We start from the raw sequence: 20,841 nt of genomic DNA, 5'->3' as shown, positions 1-20,841 counted from the left end.
AGCACACCAGAGGATAGTATTCAACAACCGTTTACAGTGTTTTTGCTCTTGGCATTGACAGGCAGGGCTTTGTTAATGTCTTGCCTATTGGCTTTTGGTTTTTATGATGAGCTTTCCTGTGAGACCTGACAGAAATAGAGCCCACTCCCCGCCACCAGTTAACATCAGCTGGGAGGCCTTGATAATGTAGCCATGACATGCATGCTATATCACATTACATACATGAACATCCAGGAACTGAAATGCAGTCCTCAAAGACACTTAGAAGTGTGATACAGCTAACAAAATATCGTTCAGTGCCAGCTGTCATAGGCAGAAGAAACACTGGTACCTTTACCTTGTGTCTCACTGGATAGAATCATCAGTTGCATCATAGCTCCAAACAATATTTGGATCTTGTTATGATGTGTGTGTGTGTGCGTGTGTGTGTGCGTGTGCGTGTGTGTGTGCGTGCGTGTGTGCATGTGCGTTTGTGCATGTGCGTGTGTGTATGTGCGTGTGTGTGTGTGTGTGTGTGTGTGTGTGTGTGTGTGTGTGTGTGTGTGTGTGTGTGTGTGTGTGTGTGTGTGTGTGTGTGTGTGTGTGTTGTGCTGTTGAGGTCAGCTTGATTCAGGTGTGAGAGCAATTTGACGTTTGGATGAGGGTGCTGTCCTGAGACATCTCCGTTCACCTAACACTGGTGCCTCTTAAGTTGTGTTGCTTGAATAGGTCTGTTTATTCTGGTTAATGCAAATATAACATTAACCTTGGTTATGGTGAGGTACAAACATATCATATCAGACTCAGCTCGATATTCCCTTCAATATGAAAGTAAGTAAGTCTAATTTTGCAGGGTGGGGAACTGAGAAAAAGCATTCAGCAGTTATAAATTTGACAGACAATATGTATTACCATCAGAAACCATAATGTAATAGCCCTGAAATCATTTTGGCAAAAATATTATGAAGTCATAAATACATTCATAAAAAAATAAATATTACAAATGAAAACTCAGAAAACAATCAAAAGAAAGCATAGAAAAGAAGCCATTTAGGCTGTTTGAATTTAAAACAGATCTATTTGAGTGAGAATGTTCAGCGTGTTATTACAGCCATTGGGACTTCTGATGTTGGCCCAGCATGTAGGCACCATGTGCCGCTAATCTTAAGAAGCAGCCAACCCCGGCTACCTGTTATCCAGAGCACAGTCTGCGTGTATTCCACATCACACAGAGTTCGTTCAGGAGGAATTGGTGAGTAACAGTGAATGGCAACACAGCAGACTCTGTCCTTGGATTGAAAATCTTGCAACGCTGTCAGTTCACAGGTCATCTGTGGTTTAGGTCAGTCTGAATGGCAGACATTGCTTATTTGATTTAGGAATTACTGAGATAAATGTATTGTTCCAGAATAATCCCATTTTCTTTTACATGGATTATCTTGACTGTGATGGTCATTTATATATAGAAGATGAAACTAAGCCTGTATTTTAAAACAGCAGTTTAACTCACACTGTTAAAGGTCAGATGATACATTCATTATCGTCTCATCGTGGTCTACCTTTCGATAAAGAGGAACAGTTCATTGAGATATATCAGTAAAATGATGTTGTGATATTTTTTATAGCTGGTTACATTTTTCAATCAAATAATTGCATGTTTATAATCCCATTGTCTATGTCTATAACATTGGGTAATATATAGAACCGATCATGGTGAAGACAATTACAGTGATTTGAACTGATTATTAATCTTTTGTGCAAACTTATTACACAATTATGTCTTTAGCATTACTATATATATAACAATAGCATGGAATATGATGTTTATTTGGCTGTTATGTCTGTGAATTAAATCACTTTTGGTGTATGAGAATATTACTGTGATTCTCATCCAAATTGCGTTTGAAGGTTGTTTTCATAGGCGAGCCTCACAACCTTAACCTTCTTACCAAATGCTTTGCAGAGATGGCAGAAAGAGCAGATGTATGCAAGACACACACACACACACACACACACACACACACACACACACACACACACACACACACACACACACACACACACACTCACACACTGCATGGCCAGGGAGAGCACTGCCTTTAATGGCCTTTTTACAAGGGTGTTTAACATGTCCTGGTGTACTTTTCCAGCTGTGGCTCTTCAATGGGGCATTGAGGTCTGGGAGGAACCCCGTGCAAGCCACCAGGGGGACTGCGTGGAATGCCTCCGGTAGATCAAGGAAGGTTCAAGGTCTCAAATATCCCCCCTCATTTTTTTTCCTTCCTCTACATTATCTCATAGGTTTGGAACTAGGGGATTTAGTGGTAGAGAAGAATAATTTTTCACACAGCCACAGCTAAAACTCTTAACTAACAGGAGACATAGGGTGTAATTTACAGGGGCATTGAGAGGGGTGCACTTTGTGTCTGGGAGCAAAGCCAGAGTCAGACTACATGTAGTACTTTTTTCCTTATATCTGGCAGAGCTTGATCCTTTACATGTTTATTCTGAACTCTGAGTTTCCTCCAGGGTCTCACTGAACACAGATTAGAAAATGTATTTAGGAATTTATATCTTTCTATGTGTGTCTTTCTTCACTTTTCACAGTTTTTCACCCGTGGGTAGATGCATGTGTAAAACAGATATGGTGGTGTAACCCAAGCCTTTGAATTAGTATTCTGCTCGACACTCCATCCATCCATACAGCCATATTTTTTTTATTATAGAAGTGACCTTGCCTCTCAGACAAGTGGATTACTGTGTTTAATTAGGAATGTCATGAAATCACACAACCATATGCTTACACACACGACCCTTAACCAGAGTCTCAGAGTGACATTAAATTGTGAATGTGTGTGTGTGTGGGTGTGTGGGGGGGGGGGGGGGGGGGGGTATAGGTGTTGTAAGGATGTAAACGGGCATACGCAGTGAGCGTATATTATGCATATGTGTGTGTGTGGGGGGGGGTTGTATAGGTGTATAGGATAGGATGTATACAGGCATACGCAGTGAGCGTATATTATGCATATGTGTGTGTGTGTGTGGGGGGGGGGGGGTTGTATAGGTGTATAGGATAGGATGTATACAGGCATACGCAGTGAGCGTATATTATGCATATGTGTGTGTGTGTGTGTGTGTGTGTGTGTGTGAGCTGTGCACTGAGAGCAGGTTATCTTGTCTTCCCAGTGAGTGTAGTGTAGTACACTGGGCTGCTGAAAGAGCCCACGGCAGCCTGGGAGCAGATCAGTGGTGCGCTGCGCTCCTCTGACCTCTGCTCCATTATCGAATGATTCATTGGGCAATTTCGCTTAAATTAAACATAAATCTCCCACTAATCTGGAGGGACCCGAAGGAAGGAGGTTGCAGCAATGACTGGAAAGACTTCAGGCGGATTTCTAAAATGTGTTTGCCACTGATAATGCATTAATAGAATATCGTGGTAGATCATATTTACTCCTTAAAACACAAGTTATTATTATTATTGAAGTGCAGAGAGATAGAGATTGAACTTGGATTATATCTAGGTCTCAACGGATATATCTCTGTCATGATAAATAGACTCTAAAGTGTGTCCATACAGTATGTTTGTGTGTGTGTGTGTGAGTGTCTCTGTGTGTGTGTATTTGTGCATGTGTGTATGTATATGTGCATGTGTGCGTGTGTGTGTGTGTGTGTGTGTGTGTGTGTGTGTGTGTGTGTGTGTGTGTGTGTGTGTGTGTGTGTGTGTGTGTGTGTGTGTGTGTCCACATGTTTGGGGAGTCGTCCTCAGCTGCGGAGGAGAAGCTGGGGTAATCTGTTACACTCATTTCGCTATGAAATGCCGGTCTGATGTGTGGGCTTTCTTCTGGTGCCCAGCACTCCTATTATTGGAAAAGCATTTCCCAGAGGTGCAGGCATGGCACCACATTAAACCCAGTTTATTAATCCCCATCTCCAGCCCTGGAGGCTACGTCTCGCCGACAGAGATATTCCCTGAAATATGGGAAATCTATCGTACAGATTTAGGTACTTGATGCAATCAAGCAAGAAATGAGAAATGATGACGAATGCCAGATTGCTACTGTAACTATTGTCCATTCTGGCAAAAGTTTTAAAATATGATCCGTACATACTGGGCTTTCCCCAGATTTCTTTTTTGCTCCCTCTCTATATTCGGAGTACATTTGATGTGTTCACTGTCATGTATGAATGTTTCAGTTTGGACCAATTGGATTTTTGTCTCAGTTGTTATTGCTATTTCTGTGGGTCTATGCACTTATTTTGGCCTCAGATATTGGCTAACTGCAATTGTTACAATGCCAATGTTAGACTGTTAGTGTAATGCATTGCCCTTTACTTGAGTGGAGTGGCAGTACAACTGTGTGTATCCAAGATTGATTTATACATTATCGTGCCATTTATTGAAATTGCCCGCCATATGTGAGCCATTATGTGATGAATTGTGAACTGAATGATCGCGATACACTGTTGTGTTTTTCTCCCCGCTTAACTTCAAAGGGTTTCCTTTTTACAACATACCAGAGGACGTGCCAGAGACAGACATAACAGAAGAGAGGACGAGTTTCTTTGAAATACAATGGAAGACGCTTTGCCGACGCTCTCTTTAGTTCTGCAGCACGGTGCTGTATTACAGTGCGTCTTTTGGTTAATGAAATGCTGTGTCTCATGGACATTTACCTTAATGGCTAATGTTGTCTTTTCTAACAATAGATGGTAGTGAAAATATAGGTTTGTATCTGCAGTAGAAAAAAGCTGTTCACCATTGATGTTGCTTCTGTGAAAATGCAATATATAGTGTCTAAAATATAGTGTCTGTTAAATAAATAGGATAAATATACTGATTAAATATGTTATGTATATGAGGATTTATACATATGCAGGTCACGTTATTATGATACAGATTATCATAAGCACATTTATTTGCTATCTGGGTAAAGTATGTCTCTTTTTCTTCTATCTTTGTATAGTACAACAATAAAAGGCCATGTTTAAAAAAATAAGAAGCCTGTTCGTGTTCAAAGACCTCAGTGATCAGTGGCCATGTAAGTGCTATGAAGGCTGAGCTTTTAACAGTAGCATTTAGCATTTCTTAAACTCCCTTCTCTTTCAGCACAGTAGGATCAGTAGCGAGGTTTGCAGCTCTGGACAGCAGGGTGTCCTGGATCTATGCTTTGGTTTCTAAAGCAGTTTTTTTCGCAGCAAATGTACTTATGCCAGTGTTTCCAGCACACAGCAAGAATCTGTGCTGGAAACTCTAGAGGACTGAACTTGGCACAGACCATATGGAGATCATTGCAGAGCTATGAAAATCAATGCTACGGCGGAGAATTATTGCACTCCAAACAGAGTCTCTTGACTTGAAGCACGGGGTTCAGAAATCAAGGTGACAGGCTACAAAGACAATTAGGAACAAACGGTTTAGATTTGTCGTAATTTGATGCGCTCGCTGGTGCCATCTTGCCTCGCACATGCCAGTGGGCCTGGGAGTTCTATGGCATTCGTGGCATGACACAGCCTTCACAGACATGAAAGTAAACATTCATAAGTACTTATGACATCTGAGGTTTCTCCAGTTTCCTGTTCTCTGCCAACTATCGTTATGTTTACCCTGATAACACCTACACCCATCAACAGTACAGCATTGGTGAGGTATTCATGGAGAATTCAACCCCACAGACCCTCTGCATTCTCTGTTTTACATTGCTAGGCAGGGAGCAAGTTATGAAACATAGTTTTAAAGGTTGTTCCTATTTACAAGCAGTCTGGTTCAAACTGGCCGACCTTGACAGGCACCTCTTGACAACACAATGCTGGAAGGGGAGGCAGTCCACATGAGCCACGGTATCTGACTGTGTTACCTGGCAACAGGTGACATAAGGAGACACAGCCACGCTGCCACACTCAATCCCAGCGTGCATTAGCTCCTCAGAAACCATGAGTGTGTGCATTGATTGATTTTACAGCAAACCATAAAGGGTACACTGTCTCGCATTGCTTTCTCTCTCTCTTTTTTTTCATCTCATCTTTCTTATGCGCTGCAAGTGTTCGTGTATACACAAATCGCTTTCACATACCTCTGAAATATTATTTATCTTCTGGGTTTAGTCATGTGGCAACTTGTTTGCAGGGCACTTGGGTTGCCTACTCAATCTAAATTATGGAGAGGAAACACAGAGTCCTCTGGTCTGAAAAAGAGCATCTGGACTCTATTGGATTGGTTACTGAAGTAATCTGATACGTACTGCACCCCCCAACTATAAGACCAGGCTGTCAGTTTCCATACAAACCACGAATTCGGGTCAAAGAAAATGAATATTACAATCCTACCACACAAAAATGCCTAGCAACTAAAGGATGGAATTGAATGCATTTGTTGCATCCCTCCCCAAACACACACATACAAAATACCTTTTAGTAAGGTTGATCAAATAGACAGCATTCTGCCACCAATTTTTAAAATGGTTTGATTCCAGAGGAGGGCCAGAAAACAGTGAACAGACCGCAAACAAAAGAGTCATCAAACATCCGTGTCCATTATTTTGTTTAAGGCCATAACCTCCACATTTGAATCCACATATTCCAGTAAATCTCTGTTTACCTAAAATGGCGCTACCTATCATGACCTCGCAGCTTGTTCCAAGTTTCAGCATGGTTTTTTACATTGCCCTGTACAATTTCCTAAACCCTTGTCATATGACTAGATTTGTGCAGAGGTGGTTAAAACACCATTTCTGTGACTACTACAACAATAAAAAATAAATTTGCATGTCAAAGGGGACAGGAGTGGCCGTCATGGAAACCCAGTCTCGCCAAATGGATCCTTGACTGTTCGCTAAAAAGCAAGCAGGATTCATATTAATATCAACAACACAGCACAAGGTGGTTTTCTATCTGAACACATACATCACCACAGAGGCGCTACCATTACAGTGAATCTGGCCCTGATTTGGCCCAATTGTGCTGGTGCCGGAACAGATCTGCTCCGGGGGCAGCTGCTTCTCATTGGTTTAAAATACTCCATTATACTATAACATTAAAAATAAAAATACCCTATAATGGCTAATAAGCCCAAAAATACATCTGTGATAGTGAACTCTGGAGATGGAAAACATTTGTCTGATTTTCATTTAAGAACATTCAGAATCTGCCCTGTTAATCTATCACAACAAAATAAGATGGTCAATTCAGACTTTATGCGTTTATTTTTACAAAGTATGAAATAAAGGTGTTTTTAGCTCCTTTTCCGAGTCAAAAAACCATTTATATGTTCCCATTTTCATGGATAGAAAGAGCTTTTCAGATTAGCTCACTGCCAATCGGCGAAAAACAGGTTGAAAGGAGTGGCCATGAAAACAGTAGATAATTCAGCCCTTCAGAATATGCAAGGAGTCCTCACTTCACTTGGCTCTAGCCTTGGAATGCACTCTGCCTCTGTGTCGTCTTTCAATTCATTTGAAAATCTTGCCTGAATACGTACGCTGTACACAGGATGTCTCTGTTCCAGACATTGGCATTTCAGACTACCTGAGCTGTGACATTGAACACACACCTCAAGAGCAATCGTGTCCAAATATGAATTCCTCAATGGCTCAATGGGCCCTTTTAGCAGTTAGCTTTTTGGGAAGTTCTTGAAATTAGACCAAAAAATCTCTCTTTGAACGCTAAACTCTGCTCAGGTCAAATAATATGACAATCCTGTACCTTATGTTTCATCTACAAATGACCCCCCCCCCCCTTTCTTCTTATTCAGCAAGATGTCAGTATCAAAGTTGTCCTAGGTTTTTAGTCTTTCAACATGCCAGTATTTCAATGACTTTCCCTCATGCATACAATAACTGAATACAATATTGTGGGTGAGGGACGCTTTTATATACATGCACATCTTTCTTGCTATTTCTTTTTGTCTTGTCCAAGTCTTTTAAAAGGCTTGTGCTGCCTGCAGTCTCCTGAGTTACCTGGGGCTCCCTGTAAATGTGTATTGATCAATTTGGTGTCAGTATCTCGACCTCCATCTATGCAGTGCTGGCTTGAGTTACGATGGCCTTGACACAGTGTAAGGAATATGTGCATGTTTCTCCGATATCTCGCAGCAGCTTGTCCTATCAGCCCAATGTCTGTCACAATGCCCAAAACCATTCTAGTAGATGCCACTTGCCAGCAGGGTAAGGCTGAGTGGGCCACAGATACTATGCTATGTTCCTGCAGGTTAAATGGCAGTCCACCGGGGACTTTCAGCTCTGTTAGATGCTTACAAAAAGCATAAGTGGTCAAGAAGAAATCAGGAGACACAATCATTTCATTTTCTAAAAATAAGGTTGCATTTCATCTGCGATACGATTCTCAAAGCCTTGCATTTTATGCGGTTATTATTGTTTCAGTTGTACAATTAGTTTACTATGTCCTTGCCTGGAAATAATATCTGATCATGTCTTTACAATTCCACTTTGAAGTTTTTAATTCAGATTTTTTTTTACTTTTAAAAGGTAAAACTGTCAGGAGTGGATAGCTCATTTCAGTGTTGTGGTTTCAGTACTTCAATTTAAAATGACTGTTACTTAATCTATTAGTGTTAAAATAAAATACACAGTACACAGTTGCATCTGACATAGAAAAAAATATTAACTGATTAACTTTTAAAACCATTTCAATACTATTATTATAAATAGAACATAATTCAACATAAATACATAATTCAACCTCAACACATAATCAGCCTCTGGTATTGTCAGTAAAGAGCTGTGCCCTCTGCAGTCATGTGACCTTCAGAAAACTCATCTAGCACTCTAATTGGATGTTGTAGAGGTCTCCAGGGGAGCCTCGAGGATGTTAGACAGGAAGAGACTGCCTCCTCAGTGGAGGACCCCTCTGGGTAGTTTATTGACTGAGTAGATGGGATGGACCAGAGATGGGAAGTATTTAATGCCACAGCGGCGGCCAGTCCCTTATACCTGTGTTTGTTCAGTCTCCACTAGGGACCTTCTCAGCCTACATAAAGTTTCCCCCACCAGCACAACATATGCCACCTTTATTAAAACAAACAAACACACACACACACACACACACACCCATGCACACAGGAGAATAGAGGCTCATAAACTCTTTTAAGTGAGCAGCTTTTCACAGAGGCTCATGTGTAATAATGGATTAATTTGTCATACAGTGTGAACTTCCATACGTCTCTCACTACACAGCGTCCCTGGGTGGGGTTCAACCCTTGTCCCGGTGCAGGAAAGCGAATTTATTTTATTCAACCTTTATTTAACCAGAGGGGCCTGAGGAGAGACCGGTGTCTTATTTTCCCCTTTGATTAAATGCCCTGGATGTTTTAATGGAGCCATCCTTGGAGACTGGCCAGCGCACTCTTTGCCTGAAAATGTCAGAGGATATTTAATGACCACCATGGTTAGGAACTTTAATCCACAAGAGAGCACTTTTTGTGGTACAATGCACTCTCAGTGGCCTGAAATATTCAATTTATTTGTCGAGAGAAAGGTCCAAATCCCTGTGTAAGGCCACATAGCAGTCTCAGGGAAAGGTCACCTAGATGGGCAAAATGCAATCTGCAAATGAATCCTCCAATGCTGAAGTGACCATAAACTTTAACAAGAGATTCCAGGTATTGATTTGAATATGGACGCTGCGGTGAGCTGGTAATAAACGTACACTACAGAAACCTCTACAGGCATGCTGCAAAAGAAGCATACAAATTCACACACTCAAACAATCTTGCTAACAGACGCACACACACACACACACACACACACACACACACACACACACACACACACACACACACACACACACACACACACACACACACACAAACATGCGCCTGTACACACGTACTCATCCAGATGGAAACCATATCAGTTGCTCCTCTGCTGTGGACCTGTGCAGGACTCAAGTGTTGGAGGCAGTAAGCCTGCCATGTAAGGGGTTCTTTTAAGGTGAGGCCTTTCATAGCGGGTCTCCATGGAGGAGTGCTTAAGATATCTCTATCCATACTGGGCCTTTCTTCATCCCCCCACCACCACCACCTCCCTAGTTCTCTTCCCCCCACCTCCCCAGTCAACTCAAGGATATAGAGTACAGAGAGAGGTTATGTATTAACCTCATTTCCTTGGCTGTGACTACACTTGATTTAAAGTTGTTCTTTGAACATACAGAAACTTCTGGTATTGTTCCGGTAAAGCCTAATTTCCATAAAGGGCATGCACTCTTTGCCCTATACAGCAATGTGTACACAGCAGTACACCTACATATGCACACACACACACACACACACACACACACACACACACACACACACACACACACACACACACACACACATTCCATTACTACAAAAACAAATATGAGGGAATGCAGACTTGATACACACAGAGGCCCAGTGGTAAGGTGACCCTCCTCCTGCTATATGTCTGCTGTAATGTAATTATACAGTTTCCGCTTTCCCTAAACACTGCTATCCAGTAACATAACAGTTTGTCTGCAAGAACACCTTTTTCACTTTAAAGGGGACTGCCACTAATGGTGACTTTTCAATGAAACCATAAACATATATCATCTGCGCTGTTGGTAAAGTTGGCACAGGAAGAGACACGTAGAAAAATACGGGCGCTATTTGTAATTCTGTGGACTGATGACTTTTTAATTACCTCAGAATGCATCGAGGTGATAAGCCTCAAAAGTAGGCCCGCGATCAGAATGCAGGAGCACTCTCTTTTTTGAAGATGGACATGAAACAATGTGAAATCACTGCGGGGAAGATCAACATCAACATAAAAAGGAAATGAGTGATCACAATCTAATAAGGCCTTATGGGGCTTGCGGAGCCACGCAAGTCCAGTGTGAGGCGTTCATTTGTCATACCCTCTATCATGTAATCTCTCGACAGTGCTTAAAAATGTGCCAAATGAGCTCTATTTGTTTTATTTATTCCGGTGATGGGCATTTGGGGGGAGTGGGAGTCTCTGAGCACATTTAAGTTTAACTGACAGGAACGCTTTCAAGAACAACCTTGCTCGGTATCAACTCCCTCTGCCTCAAATTGAGAACACACTTCTGCTGATGTCTGGCCCCCAGACGGGACCCTTTTTTTGATTGTTCTGGGAGTCAGTGTGACATCGTTCTGCCTCTATGCCGTCCCTCCTCTGCAATCCCATACTGCTCCGTAGACACAGTGGATTACATACACAACCGCTACTTTGATGTGGCCACAAGGCTGGTAAACGAGACTGCAAACTACGATTTCAGCCTCCCCTGCTGTGAAAATGGTTGTAATCAGTAAGCACATAAAACACAACATTGTCGTGATGCAAGAGCGACGACTATGTCAGCAGTTCGTATCCCACAGTTAATTCAATGTGAACAGTGCCTGCAGGTGATAATTACATAGGAATGGAACAGAACAGGTTGTTTTTCCAACAACAATGAGCCAATATATATGCATAATACCACACAAAGCTTTATGACAAGACGATAAGAGTTTCATTAGTTGCTGTATTGTCTCGTGTTGGCAGCCATTGACTTTGAATGTTTGCCTGGCGGAGCGCATACCAACAGCACTCCACGACTGTCTGACTGCAATGGCTCTGCGTGCGGGTTTCTACACGTTGTGGCTGCAGTCGTGGGATGAATGGGCCAGGTGCAATGTCATGTCTTGTGCCGCAGGGAGATAGGGCCAAAGGGTGCGTTTGTGCTGGCCTGCCTCCCAGTCAGAGTGAGCGGGCATGGGGCAAACTTGCAAATGAGCTTTGAATTACTTGCGCTGGGAGTTGCACAGAACTAGATAGATCGTTGCATCAGTGTCACGTCTGTAATGACTGTGTTTGTGTTTGTGTTTGTGTGCTTGGGAAGGTCTTTTAATAAGCTCTTTTTCTTTGAGGGTGGAGACATGATTCTTTTTGTGATGCTTTCATGAGTTGCAGTGCTGTTCATAAAAAAGCCAAACATGTAATTCAGCTTTTTGATACAGCTTATGATGAGATTACATCAACCACCCAGGAATTAATACCTCCTAAATGATTTATATTAAGACTTCGTATTTTCCTTGGGTGTTGAGAAAGTCATTTTTCAAACAACAAATCCCAGTGCTACCTCATCTCTCTGTTTTCTATTTTCAGTACCTCAGATACTATTAGCTTCTCCTGTAGGGCAAATAAACTCAACAAATACCATTTAGCCCACATGCACCATCTGTTGTCTCCATTTAACGGCAGAGTGGCCATGGTGGATCCAACCAAGGTGAAAACTGTCTCAATAGACTTGCGCTTTTAAAAGCATGTGCCAAGTATAATTATTTCCTCAGTGTTGAATGGCAGTTGTTTTGACCGTCCTGCTCTGCAGCTATTGGAAAGCAATGTCAAATGATTCTATGTAGCCAGCACAGTGATGTTTTACAAAACAATAAGGGGGATGTGTATTTGGTTCCAGTCAAGTACAGGATAGCCAAAACAAGTAATTATCAGGCACACACACACACAAATATATATAGAAAAACAGTGTTCATGAATTTGTAAACCAGAAAAAAATTCTCACATTTATTTGATATCAAACAAGAGTTGGATTTTACATCAGCTTCTGACAATGGGGTTTTACAAAATGATTGAAATGAATATCAACAGTGCTGATCACTGATGCAAATCACACACTTTCTTTCTTTCCAGCACCTTTCCTTTTATTTTCTGCTTTCCATCACTCTCAATAAATTATTTAACGTTCTTGATCGTATCAACACGAGATATTTGAATCTTGACTATCTGTCAAGCATTTTACAGTAAATAAATTACATAATAACCCAATTCACTCCAAATGTGTGCAAGGCGTTGCTATCTTTTGTTTGAAACAGAGGGAAATGGGTCCCTTGTATATGAACATTGGCAAAAATACATTTTTTTTTACCCGGAAAAATCCATATTCCATGAAAGCAAAAACACTGCTCACAAGTGGACATGTGTGTATGTACTCATGGGTTTACATGTTTTCCTCCATGTTTTAAAAGTACTACAATGAATGACGTGTATGAGGAAAAAACACATTTTAACATGATGTGCAACCTTTTCACAATAATCTCTTTCACTGACATGTCTCACTTAATGGTTGCCATAATTGTTTAGCTTGGTTTTCTTTTTATCTTTTTTTTTTTTTTTACACTTGTGGTACAGCAAAATATATCTTCTTTAGCTGTTCTTTGTACAACAGTTGAATGTGCAATAGAGAAAATATAAGGCCTGAGTCTGAGTAGTGGTTCATTATTCTCTTTTCTGTTCAGTCTTTGAGTCACTGTTTTGGGGCATGGCCCTTGCTCTAGAGTCGGGGGACTTTGAATGCTCCGTCGGGGGGGGGGGGGGTTTCCCATTGGAAAAGACTCAGGACAGTTTTCAGACCTCCAAGACATTGGCATGGTTCTGTTATATCATACAAAGGCTTGGGTGAGGATGGTGCCAGGCTTGTCATGGACACCTTTCTCTCTCTCTCTCTCAAGACACACATACACACACACACACACACACACACACACACACACGCCATTCTGTGCATTTCCCACCCCAGGAGTCCAACAGAACAGTTTAAATACACAGATGGCTGTGATATAGTTTTTTTTCTTCTTCTTCATATTTGTAAAAAAAAACAAACAAAGGTATTGTTTGTGTGTGTGTGTGTTTGTTTGTGTTTGTTGCATTAGAAACAAAAATGCATTTTCACTTTGCCTCCTCCCACGTGTGGCTCACTTTTCCTGCCTGATGGTCTGCGACTCGGAACGAGAGAGGGAGGGAGAGAGAGAGAGAGAGAAAACAAGTGAGAGAGGGAGGGGTTGGCGAAAGTGGCGAGGCGTCTCTTGGACTGCCGCCCCTGTGAGCTCAGAGGCTGGTGATCAGCTGCATTTGACCGTCTCTGGGGGGCTCTCCGTCCGCAGGCGGGGGGCAGCCCTCGGGGTCCCCAGGCCCGATGCAGCCCTCGCTGGTGCCCCGCCGGCTGATGTGGTAGTAGGAGAGCGACGGCAGGCCGTCGCCCAGGTCGGGCATGCTCTTGTGGCAGAGATCCTCGGCCTCGCTGCGCGTGGAGGAGGAAGGCGAGAGCTCCTCGTCCTCGTCAGCCGCATACGGCGAGGGCGAGGGCGAGTCTCTCAGGTTGGGCATGCTGGTGTACAGGGAGTCTCTGTTGTTGGGCGACGGCGAGTCCTTGTCCTGGGCTGCCAGCTCCGCCTTCGCGCCGCAGCGGTTGTCCGCGCCACCGTCGTCGTCCAGCTGATCGTCGCCGTCTTCGTCGTTGTCCGGCTGGTGGCGCGGGGCCCGGCGCTGTGCCCGCTGGGCACTGTAGAGCAGCGAGTGAGTCCGCTGGGGCAGCAGTGGGGCATCCAGCACCTGGCGGTGGTGCGGGTGCAGCAGCAGCTCCAGCGCCGGGTGCGGGGGCCCGCTGGCTGCCGGGCGCGCCGGGGAGGAGGCGTCTGCGTCGTCGGCCACGATGGCGTCGTCCTCACTGCCGCTGGACCCCCCTTCCCCACACCCGCTGCTCGGTCGCACCCCGACCTCGACGCTCAGCCACGTCTGAGGCGGCGCCCCGCCAGCCAGCCGGCCACGCTCCTTCTCCCTCTCCTTGTCGTGGGGGTCGTGCTCGGCGTGGCGGGGCCTGGGTGCGCCGCGCGGCCGCAGGTTGTTGTGCACCAGCTCAGAGATGATCATCTTCTCGAAGGTGGCGTCGTCCAGGGCAAGGGCACAGTCGGCGGGGCAGTGCACGGCCGGGTCCTCGTACTCCTCGTCGCGCAGTGAGTAACTGTTGTTGAAGTTGCCGTTGAGGGGCAGGGTGTCCATGGCGCTCACGTCCCTGCTGTTGGTCAGGGATTGCTGGCCTGTGGCGCCAAGGGAGGGAAGGGAGGAGAGGAGAGAAAATAATCAGTTTTGACACCCTCTGCCATGGCAACACGTCAGAGAGGACACAACCAACACACCCACTCAACCACTTTAATACTGTTCAGGACATTAACCAGGCCATTAGTTGAAAGCCAGCATCTTGGCGTGGTGAATGTGAAAATCAGTGTTGAAGGGAAGGGAAAAAAACCTGCGTGATGACTAAATGTGATATTTCTTTTTGCCACACTGAATGCCAATGCAGCCATTTGTGTCCACTGGAACCAACCCACATTTAATGTTCGTTTTCTCTAGCTTGTCCTTCACAATATTAAAAACAAGCAATTATTAACACAAACACAAACACACACATACGGATACACACACACACACACACACACACACTAATACATGCACACAGCATGTGGCCACATGTAGGAGCAAGCGTCAGTACCTCAAAGCACTAGAGCTGGTACACACACACACACACACACACACACACACACACACACACACACACACACACACACACACAAACACACACACACACACGCACACACAAAACAACATATCAAATAAAACCAACCAATCAACCAATCAACCAACCAACAAACAAACCAAAACGAAAAGCCAAATGAAAAGAACAATATCACCGACAATAAAAAATCTATGCGCACATTGGTGAAACGAAATCATACGTGTGAATGGGGAATGTGGTGGACGAAAAAGCCACGTGACAAGACAGCCGCACACAAGCAGACAAACACACAGGCAAGCAGGCAGGCAGACAAACACACAGGCAGGCAGGCAGGCAGGGTGCAGCCCAACTCACTTTACCACCACTCACATCAAGTGCGTCTGCTCAGGCCATCGGGCCTGAGGACTGGCGAGGCGCAAAAGAAAAGTGAAACAGTAACTGTCGGTTTTATTGCAGCATGACAAAGAGTGATCAGATCACCGATTTGAGGATACACACCAAATCAATCAAATAAGAATAATTAAAAAAGGAGAAAAAAAAGCCTTCGGGGATAATAAACGGTCTTGCCTGAATTCAGACCATCCTTTCAGATTTGGCCCGTGTTGCTTCCCAGACAGCCCAATGCTGTGTCAAAGACTGGATGTAGTGTGCCATTCAGTGGTGGCTACACCAGTGCATATGTATAGCATAGTATGGCTAAAGAAACACAAAAACACTGACACCAGGACAATAGCAATGTCAAAATGCCCTTAAGAAACTTTACATTCAATATTTATGACCCAAATACCAAGTGCTTCATAGCAGCCTTGGCAACATGCCCTATGCTGTTGTGCATGGGTTCTACAAGGGCATATCAGTCTGAGCCCTATAGAAACCTGCCCCCCACCCCCGCCCCCCCACCCCTTCTTCTGAGAGTCTCTGATTGGTGGAGTGATGAAGCTCATTTGAGATCATTCAAACTTCCACAGTGGGTTTTTTCCCGTTCCTCTCGAGAAATGATCGAGCAAATTGTCAGGATGGCTGAATTCAGGATGTGGCAAGTGTAAGGGGTTCAGCAGCAAGCAATCACAGCCTCCCCTCAAGTCACGTGTCTCCTTCTAGCTCCTCTCCTCATCTAGCGAGCATCGCACATACTCAGCTGTCTAGCTCCGCATCATCCCATTTACTTCATATTCCCCCGAAGCACATTTCACCTGGGTGTATACTGGGGAGCATATTTTGAAATAATTGGTCCAAAAACTCTGATAAGCCTTCGACTGTTATGTTTCGAGCCTCGACAAAATTGACACGCACCCACAGCACCAGACATCTCACGGATAGGCTAATAAGGGGCTAGAAATGAAATGCAGTGCCCGCTAATCCAAGCATTATGGCACATTTTCCAGCTAGGGCCCCTTATTAATCGTACTCAAATAGGCCTTTGTGTATGGGGATTGACACAATTAATGAAGAATAAAGGAAGCTCAATGGAGAAAGAGAGAGACAGAGAGAGAAGGAGAGAAATAGGAGCTGACGAAAACAGAGAGGAATGGGGAGAAAAAAAAGGCATGATAGGACAGAGTGATGAAACGAAGAAGGGGGAGGTAGGACCTATGAGCAGTCCGGGTCTTACACGGCGAAGGCCAATTTGGGTTTTTTTATGGTTAGAAAAAGTGAAAACTGAGGTAGAGAGAGAGAGGGCGAGAGAGAGAGGGAGCGAGAGAGGGGGGGGGGGGGGGGAATGCTGCTCTCCTGTAACATGCCGTCAGTGCGATAAGGAAAAGTCTCTTTTGTAGACAGAGAAAATAAAGTAAAAACAGACATGAAAGACTTTCTTTTCGGGAGAAGAAAAAAGCAGCGAGGGTGGGAAAGGAGGGGACGAGGCAAAAAAGCAGGAGGCGGGGGAGACACCATGAAATTGTGCCATTGCAGAGATTATTTGCATTTGCTTGTGCATCAAACAATCGTGGCTGTTTTATTACTCTCCAGACAGGTATTGTTCTTCAGGAAGAAAGGGCAACGATGGCTGTGAGAGCAGAACTACACTGGACTACACCTGGATCACGACTGACTTCTTGGAGGCAACAGAATCAGCTTAAGATGGCCATATTGGCTTCATTCTTCTCCAACCCGTGCCTCAGTCCTATTGACAGTGTGTGTAGCCGTGAGTTAAGGCCTTGACTTTGTGCCAGCTCACCCTGATGTACATTGGAATTGTTCTTTTATTTGACTTGAGCAGCTTTAAGTGTTGATGCATGCGCATCCCCAGTGAAATCGACAGCCTTGGGTAAGGCTGAATAAACACGGCTACAATGCCCACACTTTCTCCTCTGTCAACCCCCTTTTCTTTCTTTTTCTCCCTCCCTGCCCCTCCCTCCCTCTCCCTCTCTCTCCCTCTTTCACCCTCGGCTCTGCCGCTCTCTCCATTTCTCTGTCTCATTTGCCTTCTTCTCAGGAACTCTGGGCGAAAAACAGAGGCCTTCTGTTTCACTCGCTCTCATTCTCCACAGTTGCCTTGTGATGTTAAGTTGTGAAGTTAAACTCTCCTTCGCTCTCTCTCTCTCACTCTCCCCTTTGTGCTTGTGCAGAGAGTGTCTTGTTGTGAAATCACGAACTCCTAACATATCTTGGCTTTAAGAAAAAAAAAAAAAAAAAAAAATGTGTCAGGGCCGCCACGTTGTCTTCACAGAGCGGGCACCGCAGCAAAAAAATAAAAAGCAAAGGCTTGGTGGTGTCTCATCCCTCTCCATAAGTGGATTCCCTTTGCGTTCAGAGGCAACTTAAGCCCTCCAAGATTGCCTGCAGTGCACCCCTCACTGAGCTTTTGAGGATTACTATTAATTTCGTCTATGTCACTGATAGTGTTGTAAAGGAGAATGCGCCGTGGTTGCACATCTCCTTTTGTAATCTCTTCTGTAATTATGTCAAGAGGATGCTATCTGCTTCTCTCCCGCTGAACACTCATGCTAATTCTTGGCAACAGGGTCCCTGCGCTCAGTGTGTCAGTAATGATGCCTCGGCTTTATGTCGTTATTTATTTCTTTGCCGTTGTTTGAATGAGGACAGGTACTGCTGCTGAGCTTCCTGTCTCCAGTGTGAGAATGATGAATGTGAGTGACAGCTGGAAGTGGCATTGTGTGTGTGAATGTCTTCTTTGAGTTTATGTTCCTGAGTGTGTGTGTCTTTATGCGCGTGTGTGTGTGTGTGTGTGTGTGTATGTGTGCGAGCATGTTTCTGAAGTGTATTGCACCCACAGATAGTTGCTCCACAACATAAACTGACACATCGAGTGCCTATCATTTTTCATCCGCAGCACATTTTGAGACATATGAGTGTAATTTCCTTATTCCTGCCTATTGAGGTAGGTAGTGTGCGGCGGCAGTACCCTAGCTGGTTGCATAGTAGATATAAACTCAGATCCCCTATCTCCTTGTGTTCACAAACACACGCTCCTGGGGTTCCTTCAGAGTGTTGATTAGTTCACTGTCAATTGACGGGATGTGGGGAACGGAAATGTATGCAGATGCGGCAAACTATTTGCTCCGTTCCTCTTCAAAGGTCCGTTTGCCATCTAAATGCAAAGACCTGCGCGCGGCAACGAGCTGCCATTTAAAAATGCATGTGGAGACGGCGCGTCAAAAGAACACTGCAGCCGTATTGTCATCTGTCAGCTCCCGGCACAAACAATACCTGCTGTATGACTTCTTTGCATTTTCTTCTCATATTCAGTTTTTTCTCTCCTTCTGTGTCTATTCTCATCATCAAATAGGGCTGCGTCGGCAGAGGGGTGCAGTTCGGCCCACACGGCGGCTGCCTGTGATATAATATCTCAGAGGGAGTGTGGAGGGAGAGATGGCTGAATGCAAAAGCTGCTTCCTCCTGTTTGCTTTGACGAGGAGGAGGAGGGAGGGAGGGGGGGGTGACAAGCAAAGAAAGTGGGGCAGAGACGACACAAACAGCATTCCAATCCTGTGCCACCGCGTCTGTTTTTGGTGTTCGTCGACAAACGGCAGGTGAAATAAATAGGCAGCCACGCCTGCCTGGTTATTGTTGTAGCAATTCTCATTACGGAACAGGCGGGGTTGGTGAATATCGCAGAACACAAAGAGAATGGGAGACAATGAGGCGTACGGCACTTTGAAAAGGCGGGATGTTTCATTATTGATGCTGATTACACCGTAAGTGCTCCCAATTTGTGTAAGTACCACGCAACATGCACTAAAAATCACTTTTTGTTAGGCTGAACTTGTGCCTCCTCCCTCCGCCTCCAAACTTGCTGTGTGCCTTGGGGTGAGATGTCAGCGGGGAGGAAGCCGAGTAATTGGCCGGACGAATCTCACCAGGAGCAAATTAATTTTGGCGCTGGACTGAAAATCCAGTCAAATCTTTTCGGAATTAAGTGTGAGTGAGAGGGAATAAAGTGAAATAATAAAAAAAAAAAACTTAAAACTACCAAAGCTGAGAAACAACAATTAGAACCACCACCTCTCCCCCAACTACCCCCCTCCTCAACCCTAATCATTTGCAGTTATTCCAAGACATGCATGTTTCCCACTCACCTACTCACTCCACACATAGACACACACACACACAAACACACACACACACACACAGGCAGAGCATTAAAGAGGAGGGCATAGTGCACCTGGAGAATGAAAGGCCGGAGGTGAGGGAGTGTTGCACACGATGGTTTCAGCGAGGAGGTTGTTATAGGGGTTGTTAGTGTCGTGAGGTCGGAGAAGGGGGTTAGTTAGAAGATAGTTGCCAGTCATCCCTGTGACGAGAGGAGCAGAGGACAGAGATAAAGAGGAGAGAAGGACAGACAGAAGAAAAAGGCACATTTCATAAGCCGCAGACATAATGAGAAAGAAAAAGACTCCCTCGCCATCCTACTCGTCTCTTCAAATGGGATTAAGTCAAGCTTTTTTTTGCCACAACCGTTTTAATTATAAAGTAGGATTACATTTGATCTTTCACAAACAAAAAGATGGGTTTTCTCATCCGCACTTTGATGATTGTAATTACGGGAGGAAAAACATAACCAATACATATTTGGGGGTAATTATTGTGGTAAGCTTCATTTTCTGTTTGTGTACATCACAAAACTTGGGAAGAATATGTAATTCGACAAACAACTCATCAAACATTTCTAAGCACAGATGTAAGGAAACTAGGCCTACTGCAATGGATTGGCTATTGTAGATATAGACTTAAGAAGAATTTTTAATTGTCAAGCATATCTGTCTCATATTTATTTATATACTTAGAGCCTATTATGTTTAATCGGATTTTGTTGGAATTGATTAAAAACATCATTGAGGTCAACTGCCACCATGAGAAACAGTGCAGTTTAGTACACTGAATATTTCCTTCAGTAAAAAACAAAAAACAAAACAAAAAAAAAACAATGCTAAATTGCAGCGAATAGCATCCTAGCAGGGTCCTGAATAAATGTCTTCAAGATATGGTCATGAAAAGCTGTGTAATTTTGATTACATTTCAACAAGTGCTGAGAGAAACAACTATTCAGCTCATTCTCAAAAACAAGTCTGACCT

The 20,841-nt window shown here is 43.9% G+C and overlaps 1 protein-coding gene across 10 annotated transcripts in view; it reads right to left on the bottom strand.

Annotated features, from left to right (window-relative positions):
* Window positions 1-13,665: 13,665 nt before the first annotated feature.
* The window catches only part of LOC105898595 (adhesion G protein-coupled receptor L2-like), a 74,125-nt gene continuing 66,949 nt past the window's right edge, over window positions 13,666-20,841 (bottom strand). For 4 of the 10 annotated variants that reach the window (XM_031563379.2, XM_031563382.2, XM_031563380.2 and 1 more), the window contains 2 exons: window positions 19,931-20,059; window positions 13,666-14,830 (listed from right to left, as the gene is read on the bottom strand). In XM_031563379.2, coding sequence (XP_031419239.1) covers window positions 13,842-14,830; window positions 19,931-20,059 — 1,118 coding nt within the window. In that variant the 3' untranslated portion in view covers window positions 13,666-13,841. Of the gene's footprint in view, window positions 14,831-15,660; window positions 15,712-19,930; window positions 20,060-20,841 lie in introns of all 10 variants that reach the window. The other 6 variants (XM_031563384.2, XM_031563389.2, XM_031563385.2 and 3 more) reach the window with 3 other exon arrangements.

This window comes from Clupea harengus, chromosome 25, assembly GCF_900700415.2.
Source record: "Clupea harengus chromosome 25, Ch_v2.0.2, whole genome shotgun sequence".
NCBI lineage: Eukaryota > Metazoa > Chordata > Actinopteri > Clupeiformes > Clupeidae > Clupea > Clupea harengus.
The sequence above is the reverse complement of the archived record's forward strand: the minus strand, read 5'-3'. Positions and strand labels throughout refer to the sequence as shown.